The sequence below is a fragment of the Xenopus tropicalis genome, chromosome 5 (genome assembly GCF_000004195.4).
Source record: "Xenopus tropicalis strain Nigerian chromosome 5, UCB_Xtro_10.0, whole genome shotgun sequence".
Lineage (NCBI taxonomy): Eukaryota > Metazoa > Chordata > Amphibia > Anura > Pipidae > Xenopus > Xenopus tropicalis.
Genome location: NC_030681.2, coordinates 18,375,651 through 18,402,019, shown reverse-complemented (window position 1 = coordinate 18,402,019; position 26,369 = coordinate 18,375,651). Strand labels below are relative to the sequence as shown.

Genomic DNA, 26,369 nt, shown 5'->3' with positions numbered 1-26,369 from the left:
CAATCATATAGTAGTGATTATTACACCTGGTCCTGTCTTTGGATTATAAATAGGTGGTCAGCTGTTCCTGATATTCATCTCCCAGCATCCCCTATCAGTTGAAGATGCCTGAAGCAGAAAATATCTGACTTGGCTTTGGCATGTTTCTTGGTGGATTTGAACATGACATATTGCTAATGATATTGCTAATGATAAAAAGATCTATTTACTTTGAGGTTCCCTTGTAGGCAGTGCTCAAAATGCTTTCCTGAGGGATCATCTGTAAAGAGAGCGAATCCAGAGAGCCCGGGCTTCCTCATGCCTATGTCCTGGTTGAGCGTGCAAAGGAATTCTTCTACTGTGGTTGATGCGTCAAATCCAACAACCTGAGATAAACATTAGGCACATAAAGTGAGTCTGGAACGTTATAATGTCAAGTTCTGCATTCCATAAACAATAAATATTTGGTGTAAAGGTTATTCACACATGTAATAATGTTCTTGTTCCAAACTAAATCAAAGCAACCATTTTACCATTGGAAGTGGAAGTCACCGTTCCACTGAAATATAAAGATGTTACTTCAGGCAAGACATGAGAACTTTATGAGGTAGCTAAGTCCTACTTCACTGCCAAAGGCTGCAGCAGATTGGTTAGTGCCACCTCTGATTGAAGGCCAATTGTTTGGAAAAGGGTCTAGTATTATATACAACAGTGATCCCCAACCAGTGGCTTGGGGACACCATGTTGCTCCCCAACCCCTTGGATGTTGCTCTCAGTGCCCCCAAACCAGGGAGTTATTTTTGAATTCCTGACTTGGGGGCAAGTTTTGGTTGAATAAAAACAAGATTTCCTACCAAATAAAGCCCCCTGTAAGCTGATAGGTTGCATAGAGGCTGCCTAATAGCCAATCACAGCCCTTATTTGGCTCCTCCATGAACTTTTATGGTGCTTGTGTTGCTCTCTAAGTCTTTTTACATTTGACTGTGACTCATGAGTAAGAAAGGTTGGGGATACCTCATATACAACATAGACCTTTGGTTGCACCAAAATAGCCAGTGTTTGCATTTAATGGCTGAGAGCTTTTTTTAGATGGACTATTCTCAATGGAATATGAGAGAAAAGAGAGATAAAATAGCAATCATATTTTTGATTAGGAAGGACTGCAGGGTCTAGAATTTGTTAGTGGCTTGGTACGGGATGTGGTTAGGGAGGAGTGCATATTTTCTGATTGGTTGGTGGGTAGGGAAGAGTTCAGGGATTCTGGTTAGGTTGTGGTTGGGGGAATGCAGGCAGTGAGACATCTTGACCCTTCCTTGAAGAAGAAAAACAAAGTTTTGAAAAACGATTCGGACATCTGACCGCAGCTAGAAGCCGAACCAGTCAGCAAGATATTGAGACATTCAGCCATTCCTGTCAGTGTACTTGAAGTGATCTTTGCAAAGTCTACCAATCGTGGACACTTTAAAAATGTCCACATATCTGCATCATACATGGAACTCTGATAGTTCTACCCATCCCCACCTTTCTTCAAACCTTGTTTTGTTCCATTTGCAACATGAAAGCAAGAAAGGAAAAACACATTTTAAAAGCCTTTCTGATAAGAATGAAGTAAGTAGTTGTATTTAAGAAGCGATAAGTAAACAAACAGGAAATTTATTTAATGAGTTAAATTAGGGTCATTATTTTATTCTTGTTTCTGTCTTGAGTTTGTTTTATTCCATTCACTCGCATTAACATGGAGGTATGGAAAGGTGAAATTATTAGAGAATGCCAAACCCCAAAATCTATTGAGTTGTAACTTTACTGATTGCTGAGATTTTGCAGCTTTTAGAACAGTCCTTTAGTGTGGGGGGGTACCCATTGCTGATCCTTCATATCTGTTTTTCTAAAAGCTGTTTTGCACCAAAACAAGACCTATAGTTCCATACAGTTGTGTTATTTGCTACTTTTTTATGCCATAAATAAAAATTTTGCATTGAGATTAGCACAAACCATTACATTAACGTTTAGTATGATGTAGGCAATGATACTCCAAGACTATTTGCAATTGCTCTTTATTTTCTATTATACATGGGTTTAATGTTCTTTAGCTTTTTGTTCAGCAGCTCTCCAGTTTGGAATTTCAGCAGCTATCTGGTCGCTTGGGTCTTGTTTACTTTAGTAACCAGGTAGTGGTTTGAATGAGAGTAGTAGTGGTATATAAGTAGTAGGGGGCCCGAACAGAAAGATAAGGAATACAAAGTAATATATACTGTTAATATAAATGCATTTTGTTACAACAACACCACCTGCTGATCAGTTTCTGACTTTGCTCACATCTATCCTAAGCAGAAAAACATCAAACCAGCCCTCTTTTCTACCACGACAACTAACTCGACTACATCATGGTCGGAAAGTGACCAGCAGATGGCCTTGTTGTAACGAAAGTCATTCCTGGATATTGTGCAAACGCTTGGCGGGGCTTATTTCACAAATTGTTAGACTACTGCCTTTATAAACACATGTGCACAGTGGCCAATCGTCAATTCCATTCTGGCCCATAAATAATATCCCACAAATAACAGTACTGTATGGAACTAGATGCCTTATTTTGGTGCATAACAGCTACTAGAAAAACAGATCAGAAGGGTCTGGCAGACCCAAGTTGGCAAACCCTTCACAATTCAGCCTGCACACCAACCTCTCCATCATCTATTTACTTCCTGACAAGTATCCCCCAACCATTGGTACTTTACCATTAACAATGACTCAGTTATTGAAATACCCATAGATCCATGTCTGCATTAAAATGAGCGGTGGGAATGTCCCAATGGCCCTTCCCTAGAAGCCCAAACAGAAGCCAAAGTGGGTAGCCAATCACACAGAAAAAGCTAAAGTGACGTTCCCTATTGGGGCCGGTTAATGCAGGGTGTCCCTCCAGAAGGGGGGGATTGGCTGGTATCCAGCAGGGCCATCAGCTCTCTGGAACAGCTTGGGGAAGAAGCCAAGAGAAGGTGGACTGGCTGACTGGTACCAATAAGATTTTTAGGGACAATTTTCATTGAAGCAACAGAAACACTGAAAGGCACTTTCCTTTTTGTTTTAAATGAATACAATGAAATGGCAGATACCAGTTCTTGACATTCCCATTCATGGGAAAATGTCATAGATGGCATTCTGCATTGTAAATGGGTTAATATTTTCTTGATCTCAGGCTTACCTACCCCAGAGGTTGTCAGGTCTCCTTATCTGTTAACAAAGTCCATATAGATCCCATGGCAGAGATAATACAACCGGAACTTGCACTCATGTGATACAGCTCAGATAAGGAAGCAGGGGGAATTCTGGCAACCTAAACCAATAAATGGATACCCTACAGGCCATGGACCTTCTTACTGTGCATACTGTGAGCATCTTCCCCAACATATTCTCCTACTGGGCTGACAGATAAAGGGACAGAATAGCTGTCGGATTTCAACACAACTCTAATATACATATGCAAGATCCCCTGCCTCTCTGGTAACTTTGGCCATATATTGGGTTATTTCTGCACAGAGGGAAATTTAATATTGGGAAGTGCACCCCGCTGATAACTTCTGATATCCTCCAGATTAAACGGGCAACAAAAGGATCATATAGCTGAAACCTGGACCACAAAAATACCAGGAAAACTCCTGGTCCTGCCTATATAATGGTCATTCCCCAACTCTGTATGAGACCAAAGCTAATAAATAAGGGGACACATAGATGAGAATATGTAATGGGAATAAATAGGTTGTGTGAGAAGAAAAAGAGGGAAAGTAGTTCAGAGAGTGGGCCTGTGGTTGAAGGATTCTTGTTGGGCCCCTGGCTTCCCAGTCCTACACTGAATGGAACAAAATCTCTGTTTTTTTGTGTGGCCTTTGCAGGATACAAATATCCCTACTGTATGTGTGATTTCCATGGGGGGCTTATCCTGCCTGTCTAGAAGTTGCTGAATGCAAATAAATTAGCCATACATTAATGGGGAGCTATACACCTCCATTCTCCTACACATTGTGCTTACAGCAAGGGTATGTATAGAGATTTGTGCTCTCTGTATAGGAATAAGGGAGAGGGAACACAGGGGAAACTATGGACAACTATGGACCCTGTAGGTTTTGGGGGATCATTAAATACCATGTGACCCAACAGGTACCTGATATGTGCCGTTCATGAAATGGACAGGGATGCTGAACGGTAAGGAATGGTGATACGGGTTCCTCAGCAGAATGGACAGGATTTCCATCCTCGAAGGTTTCGCCTGGCGATCGCCATTCTGCTGAGTCCTTTCCACGCAGCGCTGGCAGTAAATGGCGTATTTCCCCGCTTCAGTCCTGTGAAAGGAAGGAGACGGTGGGGTGTTGGGTTATACAAATCAGCACATTATGGGTCGATGATGGTTAAGTAATCTCCTACTGGTTGTGGAACCAGCAGGGGTCCATTAATGCTCAGGACTGGGCTAGTGCTCATCTAATGGCTCACAGGATTAGAGCCAATTACTTGCACACAGGCACTCTGAGCACACTAACCACTGACACACAGGTATGCTCACATACATGCAGTATATATACACATTAACTTACAGAATATACATACACACATGCATGCTCATTTAATATATATAGTCACGCAAGCTTACTAAAATACGTACACATCAGTGCCTGAGACAGAAGGAGCCACATTAAGAATGGCCAACCTGTTGTACTGCAACTCCCAGTAACCCCTGGGTGAGATTCTGATTGCATTCATAGCAAATTACTGACTGGCTACTCTGGGTTACTGCACTGGGGTAACTTTCCAGGAGTAAGTGGATTTGCCCCATTGTTTCAGTTATTGCACCCAGTTAGTACAAGTTATGAGTTCAGTGAATATGGACACATTAAAAAATGTAAAAGCGAGATCACAATGGGTTTTGTTGCATGTCAGTGGCAGCTCCTCTGTAACATGCAGCAGTAGCTGTGGATACCTGTGTGAACTGACCCATAGAGAATAATAATAACTAACTGCTGGGGAGACACAGGATGCCAGTCTAAGTACCATATGCACAGCTGGAATATTTTGGGACAATAAAGTCACAAAGTGATCAAAAACAAATACCTGTTATCTGCATTTTTGCTCAGGTAAAGCTTCAGAAGCCAAATGTATGGGTGCTGGGGTAGGAAGAGTCCAGTACAGAGCGCTAAAAGCTGCCAGCCCTTCAAAAATGGGAAAAAATGAGTTTAGTATTCAGATATGATGATATCTTTGTCTTACTACTATATGGGGAGGCTTGTGATACAGTACCTGGATGGGGCTGGCCTGGTTGTTGGGCTGCCTGTGCCTCGTCTGTTTAATAAGCTGGCAGTACATCTCATTCTGTAGCTCCGGGTGGGTAAGGCAAACCTGCAAGGCACTCTGGGCCAGGGACACGTGGTAATCAATGGCCGGCGAATCCACAGCCGCATTGAGGAATAACTGACAGGTCTGCAATAAGAAAGTTACATTGTAATGTCATGTGAAACAACACACAACCCTTTTTTGAACTACAAATGGCACTATAATTGTTATTGACTTATACACCTTATATTTTTACATGAATTTGAATCTAAATGTAAATCTAAAGATATTTTATACTGAAATGAACATACATAATGGGCATAAGCTGGTCACTTTTATTTCTTAAGCTCTGCTGCCCCCTAGTGGTCTTACTCACAGGAATGCAGCACAATGCAAGCAGGTGGAAGAAAATGAATATCTGTAAATTTCTATTTCTTTTTAAGTTGTCCCTTTTAGGAGGCATCTTTTTGAGGCCCACTCTCTGACCTCTTCACATTTTTTATCGGTTATTAGTCGCTTTGTATGTTATTCTGTATGTCCGATGTATAAACCCATTTATTGTACAGTGCTTTGAATATGTTGGTACATTATAAATACACAACGATAATGCTTGTTACGGTGTGCAAGAAGGGGAAAGACTGAACAGCTCAATATCAGGGATTATATTTAATATAAAGGCATTTTGATGGGGAAATGCAGCTATTTTATTTGCCACGGCAACCTTTTGCCGAGTTCCCATCTCCTTTTATATCTGTGTAACAATATGGCCGAATGTTCTAGTAAATCCTCAAATGATTTTACTTATATATATGACTTTACCTTGAATAATTTAATGGCTTCTGTTTGCAGGGCTTCCGAAGGCAAAGTGGTGAGTGCAGAAGTTATTGCTTCTTTACTGTGGCAGAGAACCGGATGTCTCCATATCTGTGTACCTGAATAGTGAATATGTTATACAAAAGCCTTCAGTTAAATGGCATAATATCAGTGCATCTGTGATAGGTACTAGAGGTTTATAATGTTCAAGTGTCCCCTGAATATTGTATTGAGTTGTTTCTGTACACCAAATATATATTCCCACTGGCGTAACTTTAGAGGAAGCAGACCCTACAGTTGCAGGGAGTGGGTGGGCCTAGACCTAGAAAATTGTAAAAAAAAATCCCCCACCCCAGCTGCTTTCCTATCTACGGATGGGGAGTGGAGGCCCGTGACATGGGGAAACAGGCGGGCGAGAGATGGCAGTAGCTGGGTAATAGTGGCTGTGTGCTGGGCCCCTCTGACATTTTTTTTGCTGGGGGGCTTGGCGCCAACTTGTAGAAAGGTGATTTTAATATGGGAGACCTCTATAGGTTTTAATGGAACCAAGCTCTGTGGAGTATACAGACAGGGTATGTAGAGAATCGCCCTCACTGATTCAGTTGTACCTAGCCATGTTACCCTTAGCGATGCACAGGCTCCACATTTCTTTTCTCCATCAGTAAATCATTGTTTGTTTAGTTAACTAGGGGGAAGGGAATGCCAGTATCAGGACCACAGGAGGCTGGGTACAATATGGCTTGAGGTGAGATCGGTACTTACATGGTTCTCCTTCTGAACTCAAAAGCTTGCAAACCAGCTGCTCAAACTCCGTGCCCACATTCACACCGGTGATTCCAGCAGCCATGGTCAAGTGATAATGCCAAGTCTCCTGGGAATACATAAAGAATCAGTGAGAGGTTTCCTTCCCCAGTGGAACAAATACACATATACACCCACACTTGAAGAGCCAGCCAATGTTCAAGCACCCCCTTAGTTACCAATATAGGAAAACAGGGGTGTCTAAGCCATTGTTCTATACAGTTAAATAAGTGTTCACGTTATATCTCACCCTAACTGACCTAGCTGGGGTATCTGAGAAAGGAAATGCCACCCTAACTGGCCAGGCTAAGCCGCCTCCTTCCACTGCTCTAGACCCCCAAAGAGCAACCCACATTGCACTGAACTGAACCATCGCCAATTTAATTTGGCCCCTATATTTTTGGAGTATGAAAGGAAATTCTAGCAATTCTACAAACACTAGCAGAACATACCAACTATGCAGATACAGTCTTGGCAGAAGCTTGACCCAGTACCACTGGGCAGCAACGTTAGCCACCTTTAGAAGGAGGAGATAAAACAAAAGGCAAAGGATGCCCAATACAAAAAAAGTTATTTTGTATCCTTAGAAACTATTGGCTTATTGAGCAGCTACACAGTCCCCAAAGAGTTACCATGTTAAACCTTGACAAAATCAATATTCTAGGTGAGGGATGTCCAACTGGAAGCCCAAAGGCCATATGTGGCTCTCCAAGGTATTTCAGCACCGTGCCTGCCTATGGGCCCATCACTTGCTGTTTATGGCATCATCATTTTTATATAATGTTATGAACATGTAGCATGTCAACTAATCAGTCTGCTACAAAAAGCTATGGACAGTCCTGTTCGAGATCAAGGATAGCTTCCTAGTTACCCCTAGATACCTTACTTCTGGTAAATAGTTTTTTTAGCCCAGCCAAAAGGCTGTTACAAATGGGGACTTTAGACAACTAGAAAGGTGCACTTCTACAGAGTTCTTTATCAGCCAATCCCATTAAATGTAGTGGAACATTATTCATCTTACTTTCTCATGTTTGGATCCAATAAGAAGGTATGTGGGATCTTGCTCTTTGGGGTGGATCACAATGGTGTAATGGGTTGATAACAAACTTCGTCCGTTGGTCTCATAATCTTCATCGGAGTCGCAGGATCTGTCTACTTCCTCTACTTTTGCTTCCCAAAGCTTGATTTGTCCCAAAGGAAACTATAATACACACATATATATATATAATGTTATAAAACTATTCCTTTAAAAACAATGAGGTACAAGCATAATGCATAAATGTAATGGAGCTACAGAAATGTGGGTGTTGGCATTGCTGTTTTATTGATTAAGTGATCTTACCCACAACAGATCCCGTGACCATAATATCATGGCAAATGGCAGACTGATTGTTTGGATTTAGAAGGCAATTACTTTTAAATGAAACATCTTGCAGACATAAGACTACCCTTGTTTTACAAAGGAAGACTATCTGTAGCTTTTTCTAATTCTATAATTGCTTTGTATAATGGCGTAAATGAAATAAACCATTAAACCCATAAAGTACTATCTCAACGATCAGCCATTTTGTTCTATTTTCTTGTCAGTGGAGGGCTATGGAGAACAAGTGTTTGCTGTTTAGCAGTTATCTATAGAAATCCCCACTCCTGGCTTTACCTAAGCTAAACAGAAAACCCTGCACTACACTAATGAGCCGAAACTGGTCTGTAGTTGGGAATCTGATCAGCTATTATCCTGGCTTTTGCTTCAAAACACAGTGGGTGAGCTTTAGCCTATAGCAGGGGTCCCCAACCTTTCTTACTCGTGAGCCAAACTCAAATGTAATACGACTTGGAGAGCAACACAAGCATCATAAAAGTTTGTGGAGGTGCCAAATAAGGGCTGTGATTGGCTATTAGGCAGCCTCTATGCACCCTATCAGCTTACAGGGGCTTTATTTGGTAGGAAATCTTGTTTTTATTCAACCAAAACTTGCCCCCAAGTCAGGAATTCAAAAATAACTCCCTGGTTTGGGGGCACTGAGGGCAAGATCCAAGGGGTTGGGGAGCAACATGTTGCCCCTGAGCCACTGGTTGGGGATCACTGGCCTATAGGATCATTTTTTTAAGAGGCTTAAGGAATTTGTTCCCAGAATCCCTAGAAATCAGTGAGATATCTATCAGTCAGACAGTTAGTAATCGCCGCACATACCTTCTCCTCCTGACTGCGGAAGTAATATAAGGTTTTGCCAACCAACGTGCACCAGACTCTTTTGGAATATCCGTGTTTAACCTGAAATGTACCATAAATAATATCCATTATTTTTTGTAAAAAAAGGAAACTTCATAGGTTCAACTCAAGACCTACATTTTAAAATTAAAAATCGAACAATTACGCTACTTATGTAGCCCTAAAATAGCCTTTAATGTGGGGAGTTGCGCATTCCCTACAATTGTAAATGAGCCCAATAATCCATTTAAATGCTTAACTGTTTCAGGTCATAACTCTTTAAATTGTTCGCTTGCCTTGTACTTTTAGCTATAAATTTCCCGGCAGTTGCAAATAATTCTAAAAAAGAATGTAGAGAAGTGCAGAGAGTGAGGCTGAAATGACCATTTATAACTGTTGTTATTGCACGCTGAGATTATCTGTCTTGTTGTGGGTGAAAGCAAAAATGTCTAATATCTGCCTGCCAATGAGCACGTGTGCTCTGAAGATGTCCAGAAAGAGATGGGAGTAGATAAGTCAGCGAGGGAGGACACTCCATCACTAGAGCGTTTCCTCTGCCGAGTCTCTGGATTTTATCATTGAGGAACCGGTTGTGGCTGAAGTCCAGATAAAGGAAAATTATCTGTATAATATATAATAGCCAAGGATTATCTGTAAAATATGGTTATAAACTGCTCTACACGGAGTGATCCATTTGTTTTATGAGTGGATCTTGCTATACGTGGGTTGGGCTAAATCATACTGTTTTGATTGGTGGCCCAGAAGCCAATGGTTGGTCGAGTCTAATGTGCCACTGATATTTAATCCTGCCGGATATCTATTTCAATTTTTGGCAAGATATATTGGGCAGGCCTTCCTGAGGCCTCATACATGAGACAATATGCTGCCATATTGGTCTCTTCAGAGCTGCTTCCTGAGGCCTCATACATGAGACAATATGCTGCCATATTGGTCTCTTCAGAGCTGCCCCTGTTAGTAGTAACGCTTCCCAATTCACTGAAACGTGTGCATTATAAGAAACATTGTGCCTCTCACTCTAAAGGGAACAGGGAAAGGCTAGAAAAGTGGCTGGTGACAATATGTTAGCCATAGTGGTGTAGCCATAATACAGCAGGGGGGGACAGGGGGGCCCAGACCGCAGGGTCTGCTTTATAAAAGTCCTTCCTCCCCAGCCTGAATCCTGCCTCAAAGTTTGCTGCCGGCTGCAAACTAGCATCAGTGGTGAGGAGCAAATGGGTTGCGGGGAGGGTGGCATGTTAGGGGGTGGCAGTCAGGGGATGGCAGTCAGGGGGTCAGTGTGCTCCAGACCCCACTTCTCTGATGGTTTGGCCCATAATGGAGGTCTAAACAAAAACAGGAATTTCTTATTTACTGCAATGTATTTATACATCATAGTCACTTCTGGTCTGGTAGGATGCATTATAAATAAATATAGGTGAGCACATAGTAGGCATTAGCCATCCCTAGCTCTTGTGGAAGCTATCATCCTCATCATCATGATCTTCACCCTTTATTCTGACACCGAACCCAGCATTGCCGATAGGCAGTCACCATTCCTCTTACCTTGGTGAGCAAACCCTTCACCGTCGGTTTGACATCTGGTTGTGTGAACAGCACACTCGCTGCCTGCACTTTCAGAACACTCTGTAAAACTCGCACCCACTCATCCAGGATATTGGGGGAATCCGCTGTCAGGTAGTATGTGCGCTTCTCTGTCACCAACTGGTAGGAATAAAAAGGCAGGTCAGGAAGAAAAGCTATTTTCAGCCAACACACTTGTCTGCTTGTACAGCAAATACAACAAGAAATACACAAACTCTATTCAGCCACAATATGGAGACTTCGGCTATAGATATATAAGGGCTCATTTACAAACACAGCTGCTAATTTGCACCAGTGCAGATACCCAGATCTACTAAAAGTTAGAAAGCCCTGGGTGCTATGGGTAACTGCATTGGGCCAACTAAGCACCTATGTTAAATCAGCCCTTTAATGTAATTGTACCCCTAAAGAGATAAAGGAATAGCAGAAAACAGAAGGTGTCAGAAGGTATAAAGTTGGTTTGGGATTCTGCCTTTTTGCAGGATTCTGATTCACCCAAACCTCAGCACCTGGCTGAACCAAATATAAACCCTTATTACCACAAGACTTTTTAAATTAGATAATTTATCATTTTTTTCTGTGATTTTGCTGATTTGTATCTGCAAATTAGGGTTTATATTCAGTTAGAGATTCAGCAGAATCTTTTTGTAGTACATTTGGTATATGGCCAAATCCTACAATTACAGATTTGGCGCAGCCCTAATATTTTGAATTTATTGCAATTTTGTAATTTGTTACTGTAGCTCCTTCAAAAGATATTGTCAATTTCTTGCTCTCTCACCTCTCATGAGGTTTCCTTCTTGGCTTGACCTTCATCTGGGGGCTTGGACCTACTACAGGCATCCTCTATTCTGGGTCACTCTGTTCTGACCAGTGCTATATACTTGTTTGATTTGCTGGATCAGTCAGGTCCACCCCTCCTATTGGCCCTGTACTGGACACATGGACACCCATCCCACCAGCAGATCCTACCCAGATCTTAATCCTTCTTGCAGGATTCTAGTGCAACACATAACAGGGGCACTTATATAGTTATATAGGGGAGGGTATTTGTCTTTATAGGGATACCCCTTTCATCCTGTTGTTGGAGGAATTATGGGAGGTAGCAGCAAGATTAGCTGTTCTGCACTATAGGTCACCTATGCCTTGAGTACATTTATATGAGGAATATTTCCTTTTTAGATTGATCATCTTTTCAAAATTATGTCCAGCTTTATGGTAGGGTAGACATTTGTCCTAGGGCCCCATCATCAGAGTGCCAAGCTGCTGGAATAAAGATGCAAATACCACATCCTATTGCATGAACTTTGTGCTTTAAAACTTTTGATTCCTTTGTTTATGGGGCTTCTGCTGTACAATTAGATCCATGATTATTTATCATTACAGGTATCCCTTATCTGGAAACCCGTTATCCAGAAAGTTCCGAATTACAGAAAGGCCATCTCCCATAGACTCCATTATATGCAAATAATTCTCATTTTTAAAAATGATTTCCTTTTTCTCTGTAGAACAGCCCTATTGGGTTTATTTAATGGTTAAATGATTCCTTTTCTCTGTAATAATAAAACAGTACCTGTACTTGATCCCAACTAAGATATAATTACCCCTTATTGGGAGCAGAACAGCCGCATTGGGTTTATTTAATGGTTAAATGATTCCCTTTTCTCTGTAATAATAAAACAGTACCTGTACTTGATCCCAACTAAGATATAATTACCCCTTATTGGGGGCAGAACAGCCCTATTGGGTTTATTTAATGGTTAAATGATTCCCTTTTCTCTGTAATAATAAAACAGTACCTGTACTTGATCCCAACTAAGATATAATTACCCCTTATTGGGGGCAGAACAGCCCTATTGGGTTTATTTCATGGTTAAATGATTCCCTTTTCTCTGTAATAATAAAACAGTACCTGTACTTGATCCCAACTAAGATATAATTACCCCTTATTGGGGCAGAACAGCCCTATTGGGTTTATTTAATGGTTAAATGATTCCCTTTTCTCTGTAATAATAAAACAGTACATGTACTTGATCCCAACTAAGATATAATTACCCCTTATTGGGGCAGAACAGCCCTATTGGGTTTATTTAATGGTTAAATGATTCCCTTTTCTCTGTAATAATAAAACAGTACCTGTACTTGATCCCAACTAAGATATAATTACCCCTTATTGGGGGCAGAACAGTCCTATTTGGTTTATTCAATATTTCAATGATTTTTAGCAGAATTAAGTTGTGGAGATCCAAATTACGGAAAGATCCCTTATCCGGAAAACCCCAGGTCCTGAGCATTCTGGATAACAGGTCCCATACCTGTATAGGGACTCCTGTATGGCTGTGCTTGCTATACATTGAATAATACAAAAATACTGACACTGATAGGATAAAATGTGTCTTTCCCTGAAGACAGAAGCTCTAAGGGGTGTGTCTTTAATAATAAATACAAGTTTATTTTAGTCTGTATGAACTCCAGTAAAATAACAGGAGCAATGAAGACATATTACAGGCTATACATGTAAATATATGGGATCTGTCACCTGGACAGTTTGCTTCCCGTCCCCCTTCAGGATGTGGCTGGATGAATTTAACTCGATTTGACCTTGAGGTTTCCGGATGACATCGCTCTGCAGGCAAAAAAAATGATGACATCAGCATTAATAAAGGGAAAGTGGGGTCAACAATAGCAACAGCAGAGCTCACATTAAAGGAAAAGTATTTCCCCAAACAATGTAAGTCTCTATAACAATATATTGCATATATGTAAAACCCTGCTTTGTACAAATAAACCACTTTTGAAGTGTAATTCTTGAATCACTTCTACTCTGATTGGGGGTAGGATAGGGGCGTCACATAATTACCAACTTTTATTTTTATAACTGGGTCACTTTCTGCCACAACAGATGTTCGCAATAGCTCTTCCACTTTCAGAAAAGGGTTGTTCACCTTTAAATCAACTATGATTCAGAGAGTGATAGTCTGAGACAATTTGCAATTGGTCTTCATTTGTTTATTTGTGTTTTTTGAATTATTTTACGTTTTGTGCAGCAGCTCTCCAGTTTAGAATTCCAGCAGATATCTGATTGGTAGGGTCCAAATTACCCTAGCAACTAGGCAGGAGTTTGAATAAGAGACTGGAATATGAATAGGAGAGGCATAAATAGAACGAAAAGTCATAAAAAGTATCAATAACAATTAAATTGCAGTCTGATAGAGCATATATGTCAAACACAAGGCCTGGGGGCCATATCCGGCCCACCTGGCTGTTTTATGTGGCCCTTGACCATCCAGCCTGATCAATTTCCATTTTCCTCACATAGTAACTAAGAATAAGGGGTATATTTATCATGCTGTGTAAAAAGTGGAGTGAAGCATTACCAGTAATGTTGCCCAAGGCATCCAATCAGTAATCAGATTTCAGCAGTAGCAAAGCATCTATTGGCTGCTATGAGCAACATCACCGGTAATGTCTTACTCCACTTTTTACACATTGTGATAAATATACCCCTTAGTATCTTACTAAGTATATTAATAAAAAATTTGGCCCACGACTTAGCCTGTGTTTTAGATTTCAGCCCCCTTATGTGATTGAGTTTGACACCCCTGTCATAGAGCAACAGTTTTTGTCTGCCAGGGTCATAAACTCCCAGTTGAAAGCTGGAACGAGTCTGAAGAGTGAACTACCCCTTTAACTAAAATAGGCAAAGACCTCTTAAAGCAACAGTGCAGTAAATGTGCCTTTCCAATAGTGGGTAATAGACCACACTGGTTGTCTTGTGAGGCAAGTGCCCTTATTGTTAATGTATCTGAACAACACAGGGCTGCTATTTCTGGCCAAAATGGAAATAGTCATAGTCGCACAAGTACCCATGCAAATGTCTTCTTACAGGGATGGGGCTGCTGGCATTTTACTGGCCTGGCTTGTAAAAAAGTGATGCTTGAAGGCTAGTATTTTGTTTCCAGAAAAGGTGGCAACCCTATCCAGCAATTACACTGGATCCCCATTCTTCTACACTACAAACATGGGGCAATATATATTGCCCCAATGGTTCAAAGAGGTTTAGGGGGACAACTTTACCCAATGGCCAGAATTCAAAGCTGTTTCTACGTAGGCTCAATTACTAGTAAAGCCATTTTGACTTATACCTTATACCATAGGCCCACTTTCCAAACTATTTTTCCTCACCCAACCTCTTTATTCTCCTAGTCTCTTTTATTTACTGTACATGCTAGCATCTATCCTTCCATCTATTTCTCCTCTTTGTTCCCATTCAGAAATAGGGAATGACCATGAAAGAGGCCAAATGGTCAGGAGCAGGAGGGCCCACTTATACCTGGGCCCACCGGGAGTTTCCCTGGTATCCTGGTGGGCCAGTCCAACACTGTCTGTGGTCAAGCTAAATTTTGATGACTGATATTAAGGAGCAAATCCCTCGGTTTATGTTGAGATTTTCTACAGTTAAAGAAACTGTAGCCAATTTTACCATGAAATATGATGCAGATTTAATAAAATTTGCACTGAAATCATAAAGGAATAAATAACAAAGCTCACAACAATAAACTGGCCCCATAACTTTGCTCTTTAACTAGAGAGAAGGACTAAATATTTTCTTCACTTACTGGAGATTTGTAGTACAGCAATTCCCCTCCTTTAAGTACGAACCATCGCCGCTTCCAAGTTTTTATTTTGCCTCCCATTTTTAGCAAATATCCAGACTTTTCTAAAAGCTCCTAAATTGACAGAAAGAAATATATTCGATTACAAATAATGCCAAGACCATTTGAAATGTTAATGTATACAGGAAAGCTGTTCAGAATGTTCTTTTGTTGTACAAAAATATTAAATTGGGTGGAGTTGCCCTTTAAAGTCTCATAGAAGAACTATCAATTGAACTACTCAGGATACAGATAGAATCAGTTGCGTGAGGATAATCTCGCCCAGGCCAATAATGGGATTCTGACTGAAATGGGCAGTGGATATTCACACATATGTCTTACATTTTTGCCATTGTCATTTGATGAGGAACAGGTTTTTGGAAGCTTCTGTTCTGGTTCTGAGAACTCGCTGTCGATTGAATATGCATCTGGCGGAATTGCATAATCACTGTCTGATGTCATGGAGGAGAACGAGATGCCTGCAGGGAGACAGTGTTCTTTCAGTTTGTCTTTATAATATTATTAATTGGGAGAAAATGCAAATCTTTTACCCTTAACTCCACTTGGCACTAAAGGAGAACAAAAATACACTAATAAATGTTGCCAACCCAGTCCCCCCTCCTTGACCAACACCGCTGCACCCTCAGTACTTTTGTGGCTTTGTTGCCATAAACATCAGTGGTGAAATGTCAAAGGACTTTACTAAATCTACTGGAGTAAGACCTTCAAAGGAAGCCAAATGAAAAGGTTGGACCTTCAGTGCTAGCGCTGACCAAAGTTTGGACTTCAAGGGGAGCCCTGGCCGGTGGACATCTGCTCAAGTAGGCACTGAACTGATAAAGTTTAACAACCACTGCTCTAGTGGAACCAGGATGTGCCATAGAAGTTGTGATATTGTGGGTATCTTTGATATGGGAGAACATAAGAGTTATTTCATGGTCCTAGCATGAAGAACATATTAGCCACTGACCTCTCTTCAGGGCACGAGGGCTTCCGGCATCACTCTGGTTCCGACAGTCTGACTCTGAGGTCCGAGAACTAGAACGCGAACTGTCCTCCTCCTCAGAACCAGAAGAATCCTCCAGTGGACTGGTGCTGATCTGAGTTGCTTTCTACATTACAAAGCAGACAAATACTAGAATATAAGCTTTTTGGTTTCTTCAGCTCCGTATTTTTTTTTCCACAAGAAGAATTTGAGTTGGGTTACATATATAAACTTATCTGACCTCTTGAGCTGCATTTACATTGTAACAACATAAAATGATAAAATAAAACCCTTTATTAGTTCTAGTAACCCATAGCAACCAAAGCAAACAACCAGCTGGTAGGATTTGCCAGTCACCTGTTTTAAAACAAACATCTGATTGGTTGCTGTGGGTTATTAGACATGTGCCTCCACCTGTGCTGCATTCATGGGACAGATGTCTTGGTTATGTTTCTTTCCTATTAACAAAATTAGCTACAATAATCATTTTTACTGCCCATGCCAGTAAAATACCTAACAACCCCATGAGCGGCATTACACATAATTTTTATATCGGCTTTATATATTTTTGTTGCAAGAGTTATACATTACATGGAAACAGTTACCCCTTTCAAAGTGGTGTATACAGGAGTTGTCAAGTTCTTGTATATCAGAGATGTGTAGACTCCTGAGGTTGATGCTGATGTTATCAAGTTACCTGTAGGCACAGAGGGCAAAACAGGCTTAGTAACAGGCAGAATATATATATTTGAGTAAAGAATTTACAGCCCCTTTCCTTGCCATGAATGAGTTTAAGGCTGTGTTCTCCAACCAGTGGCTCAGGGGCAACATGTTGCTCCCCAACCCCTTGGGTGTTGCTCTCAGTGCCCCCAAACCAGGGAGTTATTTTTGAATTCCTGACTTGGGGGCAAGTTTTGGTTGAATAAAAACAAGATTCCCTACCAAATAAAGCCCCTGTAAGCTGATAGGGTGCATAGAGGCTGCCTAATAGCCAATCACAGCCCTTATTTGGCTCCTCCATGAACTTTTATGGTGCTTGTGTTGCTCTCCAAGTCTTTTTACATGTGACTGTGGCTCACGAGTAAGAAAGGTTGGGGACCCCTGTTTTAAGGAGAATTAGAGGTGACTAGTGTAAATACCAGTGTGCAGCTGCCATTCCACCTTACAAACTTCATTGGGAACTTAATGACACTTGCTCTTTTGAAGGGGAGACAAAAACTGGCAGTAGGGCAGATGAGCACTTACCTTTATTATTTGGCTCAGAAGAAACATCAGACATTCTCATTCCTGACTTGGCGATGGAGTATATACGGTTTTCCTATTGATGAAAAACAGAAATACAATAATAAACTAACAGTGGACCATGGGAGGTTTTTGGAGTTCCAGATGTGTGTCACAGAATAATGCCCAAGTACAGACTGCAAGATATACTGTACTTGCATGGGCTGTACGGGGCATTTAGTATATATTGGTTTCTATATAAAATAAGTACTCTTATGCGCAGGGATGATATTAGACCAGACCATGACAAAAAATCAAGATGGCACCCCTCCCATGAAATGTGCCACGTTTCTCAACATGTGCACAGCTGTGCATTTGCCTTCCCCGCTCCAGTCTTGGTAAATAAGAAAACAATTCAAACTACGACTTACACAACTTTGCAAACAGACTAACAATAGAATGTATATGTTACTGTAATAACAAAATGCTTGGTGTGGCCCTACAGGGAAATCTCAATCGCACAGATGTGCCCTACATCAATATGGAATGGAACATGTTAGCAAGAGAACAAACAACAGGAACAAGCACAGAAACACGGACATTCCATTATGTAATCCCAATGGTTATCAGATGTACAAAGCTGAGGTGCTGAGATGGAAACTAATAAATGCTATACATTGAATAGGATTTATAGGTGGAAGCACCATGTCTGCCAAAACCCCACACCATCTGTGTGGTGTCGATTTATGAAAGATCAAACTACAGATTCCAGGAGCACTCCAAACAATTCTTTTTTCCCATTTACCAACACTGGGGAACTTGGGAACTTGGGAACAATAAGTGTTAAAGAACTGACACAGAAGCTCATGAAGGTGTCAATTTGGTCAGACCAGTCAGTCAGTTTCATCAGGGTGTTAGTGCTCAGGGCCACTCAGCAGCAGCTCTGGGTACTAACACACATCCAAACTATTCAGTTCCAATTTAAATTGCATGTTGGGTATTAACAATGCAGACAGTTAGAAATAAGTAATGACTTATTGGAAAAAAACAGCAATGATAAATCATCCCGAGCACCATACCAACTCCCTGTCTGTATGGACACTACACCAACTCCCAGTCTGTATGGACAATACACCAACTCCAAATCTATATGGAGACTACACTAACTCCATGTCTATATGGACACAGCTCCAGCTAAATGTCTGTATGGACATCATGCCAACTCCATGCCTGTATGGACACCATACCAACTCCATGCCTGTATGGACACCATATCAACTCCATGCCTGTATGGACACCATACCAACTCCATGCCTGTATGGACACCATACCAACTCCATGCCTGTATGGACACCATACCAGCTCCATGCCTATTCAGATACTACACCAAATCCATGTCTGTATGGACACCATACCAGCTCTATGTCTTTATGGACACCTACCAACTCCATGTCTGTATGGACACTTCACCAATTCCATGTCTGTATGGACACTACATCAACTCAATTTTTTGTATGGACAATATATCAAATATATGGACTTATTTCAGAAACATCCAAACAAATAAACTCAGTCTAGTGATTAGAGGGTGCACCACCCTGAGCCTTTAGCAAGGGGAGCAAATATATTAGAATAGTAGGCAGGAACTTATTGATTGATTCCAAAACAGGCTTATAAAACAGGATATGGTACATTTTAGCAGGTTTAATACAGCCTTGCATGTTTTGTGCACTTAGTCATTGACCTTTGATTAAAATGCATACTTTTTCTGGGATTGATTTGGTTTGGTTCATTGAGTACCTGCCAACTATTCTACGGTTATTTCATGTGTATACTGCTTACTATGGCTCCTTTAAGACTGCCACTGCACCAAGTGCAGGAGAACAAGGGGGTGCAGAAGTGCACCTCTTAGTTCTCATTTACACAGTTTAGGCCAGCCCTAAAGTCCAACAAATCTGATAGAGCTAATAATATGGGGCAGTTGCTTTCACATCTATCCAATACTTAATAAAGATTGTTTGGTATTCACGTTTGGTATTCTTGTTCCAAACTATCTGGGACTCCAGATTTCCTCCATTTCCCTGAGCCCCATTTATTCCAATTCCAGCCCTGTTTACATGTTCTCATTTCTACATTCGTGCAGGTGCTAAAGCCCCCTCAGTTCTCCAAGTGCACTCTATCCCTGGGACTAATAGAGATGCAAATTGAATGCATTGTGGACAAACCATGATCTTGGCAAACCCAAATTGTTATTGTTTGACTTATGGTGTGATAGCTCTGCTTCAGTTGTTTGAGACATCCAAGTTCAAACAAGGCCAAGGAAGATGCACAGGAGAGGAAGAGCAGCTTTAACACCTGTTTCTACTCCTACATTTGGCCGTTGCACTGGACATATTTTTTTAGTCTGGGATCGCAAGCATCTGCCTCAATTCTCAGGGGCATTTTGATTTCGCTGTTCTACAGTCCTCAAAAAAATGTGTAATTTGAAACAAATAACATACTCGGTGGAATACAGTTATTAAGAAATGAGAAAAACAATGTAGTTCTCATGATTTCCACATATCCATCATCCAACTCCAGTACCTCTCCCCCAGATAACAAAGGGACAGGCAATGTCTGACGATGAGTCTCGCCCACATCTCTTCAAGGGATCCAAGAATGCTGAGACACAGGATTGGCCTAGGAACATTTAACCATAGATATTTTCAAAACCAACAGCATGTTATAAAAAAAACTCCAGGGCACTTTCAAGGGGCTGTTTGATGGACAGGTCCCAAGTTGAATTTAAACATTCGAACTGCTTTGTTCATTAGTTGTTTTTTCCCTTTTTGTCTTGGTGTTAAACCAAACTCTATTTAGACTTGTATATACTTGCTTAAAAAGAGTTCCTTCTATTAGCCATGTCTGAAATGTAATCGGACAGAAAAAAGTCACTTTCTGGTTCAGCATTGGCACCTTATTAAACCTGCATTTCTATCCCTTTGTGAAGATGACAAGCATATAAGAGAAGTCTGAGTTAAAGGTCATACTACAACCTCATTGGCCGCACACCAGAAGCACATGACCTGTTATGATGACAGTTTACGTACAGACTAGACTACTAGGTCTAAAACTTACTAGAACTTCAGTACCCAACTATTTCCATTCTGGAACCATATCCAATCACCCTATCCACAAATGGTGCTAAACATAAACCCGTTCTTACATTTAGGGATGCACCAAATCCCACATTTTTGAATTTGAACAAATCCTCTACAAAATTACAAATTTTCCTCCAGTTTAAATTTCCAAAAGTGGTTTGTATTAAATCTTTAGTAGAGGATTTAGAATTTGTCCAAATTGTCCTTGCACCCTTTGTACTTCCACAAGCATTTCCAAGTTTGTCCTTGCAAGTTTTGTGCTTCATGGAAGGATTTGGAAATTCAAACTGGAGGAAAAATGTCAATATCCATCAATTCTGAACAAACAATTGTCGCCTTCACGTGCTCTGAACTTTAAATTCACATGACTGCAAGAGTTTGAATTCCGTTTGACTCATTTATAAAATGGAAACTGGCTGAACCTAACATTTCTTTGCACCATGCACTCTGCCTTCCTGCATAAATGACTTGAACACAGGTTTCTGAGCTCTGTTTGGATCAGAGACACCTCTATTGTAGCAGTGCAAGGTACAGAGCACAACCAGACCCCGGGAAGAAGTGGTCTCTGCACGAGCACTAGGGGGCGTGCTTTTGCACTGCTGCCCAGGGTTATAGCAAATGACCCCTTTAAATTTTGACTGAATGCTGCAAAAAGTACTAGGATTTGGCCACGTCTTGAACCAGCTCCTGAATTCGGTAAAATTCTGTTTAAATCTCTTATAAAATCACCTTTCCAGCACCATATGCTCCTGCCTTATATGCTTAAGCAAGCCCAACTTTTTTTTTATAAGCTATAAACAGATATAATATAATATGGATATAAAAAATGTTGTATATACATTAAGTAAGCTTTGCCTTTGTTTGCCCTTTTTTTCAATATATCGGTCTACTCAAAAGAACAAACACCTGCTCCTTGTACCTTGCCATATTGTGTGCTGCTGAGTCAGTGGGGCTTATTTACTGACCTTTGCAGTTGGTTAATAAATCATCCCCTGTGATTCATTGGCATCCAAATTAATGTACAATAAGGAAAAAGTGTTGGCTGCAAAAAATCACAATGAGTAACCAGATATGTTTCCTACCTCGACAGAAGTCAGTTGTAGTAAGAATATTATTGCATTTCCCTTAAAGAATTACACATACTTGGAGCTCATTTATCAACACTGGGCAAATTTGCCCATGGGCAGTAACCCACAGCAATTGGCTTTTCTCAGCCAGCTGCAAGTAGAACAATGAATGCAACAATTTGATTGGTTGCAATAAATCAGAGGTATGTATGGGAGCTGTTCTACTATTTACACCATTTAAAGAAGAATGTCTAAGTCAATAGAGGTACAGACTGAGGTTTTATCCAGCAAGAAATGTGAAAAGCTAGAGCTGGTAATTGTAACGTGCCTTTCAGCAATTTAAATATATCTTCAAATATTTAAAACCTTGGTTAGCTTACTAACTTCCAAAGTATGTCTTAATAACCCCTGAATTTGTAACAATTAAGGTAAGGATGAATGGAAGAAGGAGAAGAGAGGGGAAACCAACATAAAGGTTAACATATTGCAAACATCCCTGTTTTGAAACAGTTGGTTTCAGAGGAGAAATCCCAGTACTAAATTATTTGGGACAACATGAAATGCATTTTTGTGTTCTTCAAGGAAATATAAATGAGAAACAGATGATATTACTCATATTGAGAAAAAAAACACATATGGTATGTGAGGCTTTAAGAATAACAAGGAACTGTCCTAATAATCATATAAAAATATGAAAAAATATATTAACGCTGTAAAATGGTGCTAATTTATGTTGTGGAGAAACATGCAGTATTTACCCAAGAAGGAAATCGATGTAGCGGAGGCGTCGGGGGTTTGGCACAATGCGCCTTTTCTGGAAAGCCAACTGTGCCTTTGTCTACTGAGTTTTGGCCATCTCTTGTATCGTATGAAAATGATATTCCATCATAGCTTGTATCCATCTTTTGGAACATGCTACTCTGCTCATCAATCAAGTCGATGTCTGTCTCTTGGGGCCTGTATGGCTTCACCATGCTTATAGCATTCCTGTTTTTACCGAACATTCTGTCAGAACTCATCTGTGGCTGGCTGAGGTGCTTCTTGGCTGAAGCCTCGCTCATGCTTAAGATATTAGGAGTCCGTTGCTTGGGAGAAGGTAGGTTGGTGGCCGAGTCTTTGGGGGTTGAATGCTGGCCTCCTGGCCTTGGCGTTGAATTTACATTCTTTGAAGAAAATGTGGGGCTGGTGTCACTAGAAAACAATGTGTAGTCTAGACCTGGGAATGAATATTTATTGTTCAGTTCTTCTGTCGATTTCTCCAGTTTTGCCCGTTGATTTGAAAATGTGAAGTATTTTTTGCCATTGAACACATGTTGTGGGCTTCTTTGTAAGCCTCTCTGCATGGAGTACAATACTGCCTGGTCATTATTATTATTATGCAGCTCGACGCCTTCTTCTTCACAAGCAGAGTTGCTGTCTTCTGAGACAGTGAGATAGAGGTCACTCCCACTTCTGCTGTTCCATTTACCCTCTTCTGAAATTTGACTGGATGGTACTGACACAGACCTAGCGTTTGCCTGGGGTTTCTTAATGTCTTCTTCGGAGCTCCAGTCACTGATACTGATACTGGGGATCTCTGCGCACACCCGCCCCTTGCTACACCGTGATAAGGATGCCTGGGCATCAGAAATATCTTGCCATTGTATACTGGGGGCCTTTTCTTTCATGTTGTTTTCTGTAGGGAGAAAGCAATAATGCACAGAATAAACAACCAACATGGTCACAAGGTATGTCTTCTCCAAAAGTAAACTCATACCCCAATGTAGAACTGGTGCTGGACGTTAAGCCTGGCTACATGGGTTTAGTTGCGACCCCTATGTATCTGCTGTATCAAAACCTTCTCTATAGAGGTATAAAAACTGTAAGGCAGTCCAAAAAGGGAGACGACATGTAGATCATAGGTTCCTGACTAATTTGCAAGAGGGTATTGCCTTGATTAAATCAGAATTATTTCTAAAATATGTTGATTGAGCTGTAGCAGGGATCCCCAACCTTTTAGACTTGTGAGCCCCATTTAAATGGAAAAAGTGTTGGAGAGCAACACAAGCATGAAAATAGTTCCTGGAGGTACCAATGAGAGCTATAATTGGCTACTTAATAGCCCCTATGTGGACTGGCAGCCTACAGGAGATTCTGTTTGGCGTTATACTTGGTTTTTATGCAACCAAAACTTGACTCCTTACCAGAAAGTCAAAAATAAGCACCTGCTTTTAGGCCACTGGGAGCAACATCCAAGGGGTTGGTGAGCAACATGTTGCCCCTGAGCCGCTGGTTGGGGATCACTGAGCTGTAGGTACTGTTCATTTATAAATATATGTAATGCATTTTCCCTTGGTTTAATGTAAATATAAGTTTATAATTATAAGAATGGGACGGCAGACACCTTATATTCACCACTATATCTTAGAATTCTCATGCATAATTGTGTTACTATAGGGGAATACCTATATTAGCTTGGATATAGATTCATGGGATATTTAGCTGTATTAGCAGCACAAAGAAGGAGTCACTGATATGAAGTTTCTTACTTCTAGATAGGACTAATGTAGGTTACTGGGTGCAGTTTGAGGCATCATCTAAGAGACTGATCAAAGTTCAGCAGAATATTTTATGGTTAACTAAAACCTTAAAAAGAACATGTCTAGAAAATCCGTATGTTGTAAACCAAACTTTGCCAACCCAAAAGTTAGCAGCTATATAACAGTAACAATTCATGCCTTTAAAGCTGTCAACAAGCTACTTATCTTCCAATCTCATCTTCTGTATGTCAGTGACACTGTACATGCTCAGTGTGCTCTGGGCTGCTGTTGTGGGGTACGTATCTTTCTTGCTAAAGGGCTCTGGTAGCATTGGATTGGTATAGAAGCCCAAAACATAAGGTGTATTTTTTATAGTCTGTTCATTTATTGTGTTTTAGTTTTTCTTTAAGAACAAATGTTTAAATGTTTAGATTTAAATAGCACTTAGAGTGTTTTCTAGTGTAGAAAATGCAAAAGAGTGTCTAACTCTGTCTGAACTTCCAGAAATAAATATAAATGTATTTCGATTTGACAAAGATATTCCTGATTCAGATCATTGGGTCCCCTAGAGGTGGCCATACACGGGCAGATTTTAGCTGCCGATATTGGTCTTTTGTTGCTTTCTTCCATTGTGAAGTGATTGATTCTGGGATTTAAAATTCCTTTGCTTTCCAAAGAATCTGTGCACCACCCACTTGACAATTTGCTAAAAATGTATCATTTCATCTTCTATGTAAGTCCATAATAATTTGTGCACGGGGCCCTCTGATCTTTACCTGACATTAAAGTGGACTGTGTTCTCTTGAACAAATACATCTACCACCCAACACAGTGCCTGTTTAGATCGCCCTGGACCCGTGAATCTTAGCACCTTCATGAGAAATGCTCTTGTAGTCTTAGGGTCTTCGGCAGATACTTGACATATGGGTCTCAGTGCTTATGTGCCAAACTTAATCTTTTCGTTAAAGGGACCGTTACTCTATGATATGTGTAAAGGCTTAACTATAAAACTATGAAAACTATCACCTATGTCAAGCGACAGGGTCGGACTGGGGTGTGGAGGGCCCACCAGAGCCCGCGCCCATAACGTACCCCCCCGAGGGCCCCCCCAACCGTAAATATAACGCGTTGGGGCAGGAGCGTTCGGGCAGGGGGAGCGCCGCAAGGGTCGGGTCTGGGCCGCCGGGGCCCACTAGAGCCGGGGCCCACCGGGATTTTTCCCGGTGTCCCGGCGGCCCAGTCCGACCCTGTCAAGGAACAACTGTAGGGTAAATAATATAGACGTTTTAGTATTCACTTTGGAAGTTTCTAATGCTGAAGAACATTGAATTAGTGCTGGCAAGGCAAGGGATTTTCTGCTGCTTTAATGATTTCCAATGACCCCTAAGCTAAGCTTCTCAGCAGCAGCCCAGAGGACACTGAGCATGTGCAGTGCCACTGACAATCAAAGATAACATGATCAGAAGATGGGGAGCTGCTGCAGACAATTGTTAAGGCATACAGTATTCATGTTATAGGGTTGCTAATTCTGTGGTCTGAAACAGTAATTCACCATATAAAATACAGAATTTCTTGCCACATTCTTTTTTATGTTTAAGGTTTTCTTTAAAATGGTATAAGAAAGCACAATGAAGCCACACAGCTCTCTTTGTAGGGAGGACAACCAGCATTTCATGTACTTTTGCATATGAATGTCACAAAGTCTCCAATCAACATACGGCACAGCTTCATTCACACACCCAGGTTCACAACATGCAGACAACCATTCCCTTGTTTCCAAGAGGCACAATGGCACATTCCATGCAGGCTAATCACACAAGTACAAACTTTCAACAGATGAGGAGAGCACCCAATGTAGTGGAACTACTTCAAAACTTTATTGCTGACTACAAACTGTTTGTAGTCAGCAATAAAGCTTTGAAGCAGTTCCACTGCATTGGGTGCTCTAATCATCTGTTGAAAGTTTGTGCTACCAGGCTTGCGGTTAGCCTCTGGGGATAGATGCATCAGGTCTGCTGTGCGCTCGAAAATACTACAGAAACTGACTTCTAGTGCCCGACAC

At 40.9% G+C, this 26,369-nt stretch overlaps 1 protein-coding gene across 1 annotated transcript in view; it reads right to left on the bottom strand.

Annotated features, from left to right (window-relative positions):
• Positions 1 to 26,369, bottom strand: part of plekhh2 (pleckstrin homology, MyTH4 and FERM domain containing H2) — a 92,481-nt gene that overhangs the window by 10,849 nt on the left and 55,263 nt on the right. The window contains exons 8-23 of the mRNA XM_002932393.5: positions 22,547 to 23,463; positions 17,606 to 17,678; positions 16,966 to 17,057; positions 16,346 to 16,487; positions 15,718 to 15,854; positions 15,340 to 15,450; positions 13,260 to 13,346; positions 10,682 to 10,840; positions 9,101 to 9,181; positions 7,931 to 8,110; positions 6,871 to 6,979; positions 6,115 to 6,227; positions 5,263 to 5,442; positions 5,077 to 5,174; positions 4,136 to 4,313; positions 210 to 365 (exon numbers count right to left, since the gene is read on the bottom strand). Of these exons, the coding sequence (XP_002932439.1) occupies positions 210 to 365; positions 4,136 to 4,313; positions 5,077 to 5,174; positions 5,263 to 5,442; positions 6,115 to 6,227; positions 6,871 to 6,979; positions 7,931 to 8,110; positions 9,101 to 9,181; positions 10,682 to 10,840; positions 13,260 to 13,346; positions 15,340 to 15,450; positions 15,718 to 15,854; positions 16,346 to 16,487; positions 16,966 to 17,057; positions 17,606 to 17,678; positions 22,547 to 23,463 (2,813 nt within the window). The remainder of the gene's footprint in view (positions 1 to 209; positions 366 to 4,135; positions 4,314 to 5,076; positions 5,175 to 5,262; positions 5,443 to 6,114; positions 6,228 to 6,870; positions 6,980 to 7,930; positions 8,111 to 9,100; positions 9,182 to 10,681; positions 10,841 to 13,259; positions 13,347 to 15,339; positions 15,451 to 15,717; positions 15,855 to 16,345; positions 16,488 to 16,965; positions 17,058 to 17,605; positions 17,679 to 22,546; positions 23,464 to 26,369) is intronic.